Source organism: Cicer arietinum, chromosome 1 (assembly GCF_000331145.2).
Source record: "Cicer arietinum cultivar CDC Frontier isolate Library 1 chromosome 1, Cicar.CDCFrontier_v2.0, whole genome shotgun sequence".
Taxonomy (NCBI): domain Eukaryota; kingdom Viridiplantae; phylum Streptophyta; class Magnoliopsida; order Fabales; family Fabaceae; genus Cicer; species Cicer arietinum.
Window position 1 is genome coordinate 10,039,040 of NC_021160.2, and position 6,772 is coordinate 10,045,811.

The 6,772-nt window shown below is 32.1% G+C and overlaps 1 protein-coding gene across 1 annotated transcript; it reads left to right on the forward strand.

The window, feature by feature from the left end:
- The first annotated feature begins 3,148 nt into the window (after positions 1-3,148).
- Positions 3,149-5,118, forward strand: LOC140920598 (transcription termination factor MTERF15, mitochondrial-like). Its single transcript, XM_073369335.1, has one exon. The coding sequence runs from the start codon at positions 3,198-3,200 to the stop codon at positions 4,350-4,352; it is 1,155 nt and encodes a 384-aa protein (XP_073225436.1). The 5' UTR covers positions 3,149-3,197; the 3' UTR covers positions 4,353-5,118.
- Positions 5,119-6,772: the final 1,654 nt, after the last annotated feature.

Genomic DNA, 6,772 nt, shown 5'->3' on the forward strand with positions numbered 1-6,772 from the left:
TGATTCATTTGATTATTTAAAAAAATTAAAACAGAAGAAAATAATTACCGGAACCTAGTGATTTTCATTAACAAAATCAATACAACAAATGCGATCATTTTTTGTCGATCCTGAATGTGAACCCCTCATAGGAAAGAAAGTCATTGAAAATATCTGACCAAATGTGACAAGAATAATATTATATGTTGTCACTATCACGTAACTCATATCAGGTATGGACAACCATTTATCCATGGACTGAAGACCTAAGCCAGATATCTTCAACGAATCTCTTACTTCTTTAATGCGTCCTGTGAACAGCCTATCATATGGATTTACATGAGAAGCAATCTCCTGGTCCAAACTATTGCGGACCAAAGACCAACACTCTTCACCATGTCCAAGCAATAATGCAATAATGCGAAAACTACAATTTCCATCCGCTGCCACATCAAATATGTCATCAATGTATGACTGAATAACATCAAATTGTCACCAGAAAGGGTTGTTTCTTTGATTAAGAGGCTTGTCTCTTCTTTGATGACTAAGATGGTTGGGAACCAAGATCTTTACAATATGTTGCATTAACATGCTCAAAATAAGAAGGGTCTTGATATACATCATATCCATCTGGCTTCTTATTGTTACTCTTCTGTACTCGTCCTTTGGTTTTGACATTTTCAGGTGGTGGACACAATGAACTTGTACTTGGAAAAGCAAGTTCACGCATTTTACTCTTCAACACTCGTTTCCCTATAACATTAAGTGATCGAAAGCGTTTCCATAAGACATTCATCTTAGTAGACATATCCAACTCTGATTCATCTTTTGTGTCTTGGGTGAGTTCACATTTCATACTTAATTTTCTCCATTGAATATGCACATAATCTAGAGGAATTGGTTCACCCGTCAATTTATATTGTGTCAATTCACAAACACAAGGTAACCCATATGTCCTTTTGAGAGAACACTCACATACAGATTTGTCAGTACCCACCCATTTAACTTTTTTGTATTCTTCAGCAATACGTCTTTGAGCTTCTTTTGATACAAATAAATGTATTCAATCTCTGATAAAATGGATTTATGTGTTCATGTTCTTCATCATAAAACCTTTTTTGAAACGAGACCCTGATTTTTTAATGTTGCAACCTTATCATGTTGTTCATAGCCTCCCAACATTTACACATATTACCCATGTTGTTTTTCAACATTAACTTCAGTTTTCAGTGAGTTGACTCAACCTTATAATAAAATTTTAGAGTCACGTTACAAAATATAATAAAATTCAACAATGCATAATAAAATTACAAAATCAAAGTTTTAAAGTCACATTACATACTTGTTAGTCTTTGTGTTTCTCAAATGCATCACTTGATTTGTCCATGCTTCAACAAACCTTTCCTTATGATATACTCTTTTTCATCACTACAATACATAATATCTTTCCACATATTCAATATCGACTCTTGTTTATCCTTTAAGACATATTGCTTGCATTTTTCTCCAACATTTTTGTCGATATGAAATCGATAAAGCAAATTAACAGCATGTGGAAATACAATACAAACTGCATTAATTAACGCAAGATCTCTGTCTGTCACAATTACTTGACGAAATTTGTTTTGTGTAACAAACAAATCTCTTAGTCTCTCTAATGTCCAACAAATGTTTTCTTCCCGCTCACATTCAAAATAAGCAAATCAACTACAAATGTCTTCTTTATTGATGTCATACCAACAATTTCAAGTAATGGCATTATGTATTTATTGGTTTTGTATGTATTGTCCATAATCAACACAATCGGAAACAAATTCAACAACTTCACTGAATCTGGATGTGCCCAAAAAATATTTCTCATAACATCAGAGTCTTCACGCTTTCTATTACAACGCACATATTTTACATCTTCAATTAACTTGAATAAATGTTGCATCTCTGTTCTATTACCCCTCACGTGCAATCGAATCATACTCCACTGTTTATATATTTGTGAGATCTTAGTAATATTACTCTTATCTCGGTCTTGCAATGAGAGTAATATGTGTCTCAGTGCAACATTATATTTTGTTAAGTCATGAACATGCTCTCTTTCTTCTTCATCTAAGTGTCCAACAAACGCATGCCCCTCCAAAGTATTAGGTAATTCATGGTTGTGAACTCCACAAATTACTTTAATTGTCCATGTTGAACCATCTTTTAATGATTTTGATCTAAAGCTTGAAAGGACAATCACGTTTTTTTGTCGAACTTCGAGTTGAACTAGCAGCACACTTGTATTTTCCTCCTTTGTCACAACCTAATATTAATTTATTTCTCCTTGCTTTCTCTCCTGTCTGTATATTTGATCTTCTGATAATAACAATAGCTTTATTTTTTATACCAATTTCTTTTGCCCAATTCACAACAACGTCCCTTGTATCAAATATCTGAAATAAAATAAATTATAATTAATCACAATAATATATTTTTACAATATTAATATTAATTATAATTATTCATATTTGATCTGTGTCAAAAATATTTGTAGTATCGACCCATGTTTTATCCATTAATAGTAGCGGTTTATCCATATATGCTAACATTTTAAAAAAATTAATAAAATTTAAAAAACTTAAAAAATAAATTTAAAAATATAAGTTTGTATCGAAAAACTTGTAAATTAAATTTTCCAGAACCAACTTCTGTATCGGAGAACTTGTGAATGAAGTTTTTCGGTACACAATTTTTCCTTTATGTATTGGAAAACTTGAAAGAAGTTTTTCAGAAATAGTCTGTGTACGAGAATTTTTCAAAAATGTTTTTCGGCAGTTACCGAAAAACTTGGGCCTACCGAAAATCTTTTTTACAGCTCTGCAAATGATAAATGGTGAGAAAAAAAATTTAAGTTTAAATTATGTAAAATAGTAAAAAAAAAAAAAATTAAGATGTTTTTGACATTTTAAAACTTTTTGGAGGTATAGGACAAATTATGGGGTACATAGTAAAATTTTCAAAATACTATCATATATTTTGGACTAAACCAACAAATTTATTTTGGACTTTGTAAATTCAGTCAAATAGATTTTTGAAATTACGGATATTTGAATTACGTACCTAATTTTGTCAAAGTTACTCACATCCACCCTTTTATTAAAATAAAATAAAACTTATATACCTCTTCTTCCAATATTAAAATCTGTCCCAGGTTAAACCCAACAAACAAACAGCGATTTACCATGTTCAAATTCTCTCTCTCCCTCAATGCTTTCGCCATTTCAACAACACTCTCCCATTTCCCCTTCCCATTTTCTCTCAAGTTCCTCACCACCACCGCAACTTCAAACTCCTTCGCCGTTTCCTACTTCATCAACAAATTCAACTTCTCACCAGAATTCGCACTCAAAGCTTCCAAACAGGTTCGTTTCAACTCCTCTCAAAAACCCGATTCAGTTCTCAACTTTTTCACAACCCACGGTTTCACTGACACAGACATGCAAAACATCATTAAAAGAGAACCATGGCTTCTTAACTGCGATACCCACAAAAGGGTTTTGCCAAAGTTTCAATTTTTACTCTCCAAAGGTGCTTCTCCCTCTGACATTGTTCGCATGGTTAGTGGTAGTCCTAGGTTCATGAAATTAAGCTTGGATGATCGTGTTATCCCTACTTATAATTCGATATCCAAGTTCCTATGCTCCGATCAAAATGCAATTGCTTCCATAATTTCATGTCCTTCTTTGCTTTCTAGCAAATTTGTAACTGAGAATGTTAAATTATTGGTTAATCATGGTGTTGCAAATCCCAGCATTTTCAGAATTATTCGTAGTAGAGCTAATGTTATATGTTCTAATCCTTTTGAGTTAGAGAAGACTTTGCAGGAATTGAAAATCATGGGTTTTGATCCTTCTAAATCATACTTTGCTGATGCATTGCTTGCCATGAGATGTATAAGCAAATCTAAGTGGAATGAGAAAATTGATGCATATAAGAAGTGGGGTTGGTCTGAGGAAACCATTAAGGAAATGGTTTCGAGGCAACCTAAATGTATGTTGGTATCAATTGATAAAATTAATAGAGTGATGGAATTTTGGGTTAACCAATTAGGTTGGGATGATAGTTATCTTGTTATGCGGCCAGGGATTTTTGCTTATAGTTTGGAGAACAGGGTCATTCCGAGGGCTTTGGTTGTCCGCTATCTTCTATCCAAAGGTTTGATGAGCGAGAATGCTAGCTTGACTACGCAGTTTTTTATGTCTGAGAAACTGTTCATGAAAAAGTATGTGGAATGTTTTGAAGTGGAGGAAGCTTCTCAGGTATTGAAGTTATATCGGGAAAAGATGAATGTAGAAGATAAGATTGCAAAGGATAACCTTAACATATCATGTTTGTAAAGTATTTGGCTGTTGAAAATTTTCATTAGATGGAAGATGTAACACACCTACACAGGCTTGATGATAGGCATTCTTTTATTGCTAGGGTTTCTAAGCGTTCATGTGGTATTTGTTATGATCCCTCTTAATAAGCGATTTCAGACTGATCAACTTTAACATCTACAAGCTGATGGTATACCACCAACATCAGGTATACCCTCAACCAGGAACATGTTTTCCTGTAGTTTGTGTCCGATTTAGTTATTGCAAAATTTATATGGATCCACCATATTTATTCTTCTGCATTATTTCTGAGTACTGGATATTAAAATGATAGGGAAGTTTTTAGGGCTTGAACTATTGTTTATCAAGTAAATTTTATGACTATTTTAGGATATTATTACCATTATATGTTAGCTTCGAAGAGAAGCTTTACGAAATGATTTGTGGCAGCTATTGGCAGTTCAAGTCAGCACCTCCTACTAATTTGTGGCTCTATGCTGTTGATTATTGATTACAGTTCCTTCTAATGAAATGTTTTAGGGAGAAGATTTTGAACAGGCTATCTGTTGATTTAGAAATTGTGTTCCTAAAGAAGGTATGAGATGAAATCAATTTTTGTTTATTGATCTACTTATCACTACATTCACTTTGCATACTCAATATGGAGTGCACTTATGCACTGTGTTGAATGATAGACCATCAATGTAATGTTTGAAGTCGATTGGAATGATACATGTTAAACAGATGATTTTCATTAGATTGAAGCATGCTTGAATTGTATTAATTTATTGGAAGTTTTTTCCTTCAAAAGCTATCTTAATATTAGATTGATTGTAACTTATAAGATATTTTGAACATTAGACAAGGTAATTCAAACATGAAGATCTTTATTTACTTGATGATCTCAAACACGTTTTCTTTTTCTTTCATTCTTTTAGTTGGAATAGGATTTATGTATCCTTATCAGCATTAGCTTGACTGGCCAATTGGATCGGACCATGCGGCCAGCCTGAGCTTCCTGTTGGCTGGCCGGATTTTCAGTGAGAAAGAACTTTTGAATGGTTAAATGATAATTTCAGTCAACCAGTTTATGTTGGAATCCTTTGTCAAAGGGTCTGCTCTTTTTGGATATTGTATGGAGAAAAGGATCATTGCAAGGGCCTATTATACCTCAGCTGTATTAGTTGTGAGTTTCTTTGCTAAAAAGATTTGATAAAAAACAATGCAACACTAATTACACCATGTGTCTTATTCTTCATTGAGAAGTACTGTGTGATGTTTAAAGCTGGAAATATTTCAACCATTATAGTTTTATACATTAGGAAACAATAGAAAGCTTCAAAATAAAAAGGATTCTGTTTGTATTACTACCCTGTTTAATCAATGAAGCAACTTTACCCACCACACATTTCTAAAAAAATAAACAGTTTTGGATGAAAATTAAAAATAAATATAGAGTTGAACAATACAAACTATTTCCTCTAGTCATAAATGTAAATACAAAGTTAAGTGTATGACTCAAATTTTGATAAAACATATTTTTTTCTTATATTTAAGTCCGGATGAATAGTTTGTATTACTCAATTTTTATTTTTTTCTTCAATTTTCAGTAATATTTTAATTAAAAATATATTTTTGATTGATTAAAGGTCAAACGATAAGTTACAAGGACCGTGAGTTTTTATTTTTATTTGCAAAAGTCGAATACAAATATATTATCACTTTACAACATGGAATGTCATGAATGAGAGAAAAAAATTACAAAGTATTCAACGAATCATGCATAAACAACAATTGCAACGCAATCAAAATAACCTAACAGGTTGTGAATTCCATTGATGAAGATGGTAATCAAAGTCGTGTTATTTAATTTTAATTTACGTTAAAAGATAAAAAAAAAATTTATCCTCTAAAAATTTATGTTGTGTTATCTTTTTGTTGATTAAAATTTATGTTACTGCTAGACTTTCAAATAGATCAAACACACGTCAGCCAAACACAATAAAATTACTTGATCAAGACTATTGAGTGAAAGCTTGTGCATACCCAACCAAATCAAAATTTCACTCCACACATTTATATAAAAAATACACTCAATAAACAGATGTTGAATACATTCATTACCACCACAATTACTTGTTCAGGACTAAAATCTTGAACTAACACCCCTCTATAAACTAAGAAAGTTAGCTTTTGTACCCCCCATTTAAACTTGTACCCCCCAATTTAATATTTTTTGAGTGAAATACCCAAAATAACTTTAAATCAAAACAGTTGTACCCTACACTTGAAAAATCTGGAAAATTGAGTTTTTCTGAAAAAAAGTTTTTACCGGAAATTTCAAGAGGATTGAAATTTCCGGTAGTTCAAAATCAATACCGGAAATTTGAAATTTTCGGATGCCTTCTCGGAAATTTCATTTTTTGAAATTTCCGGTA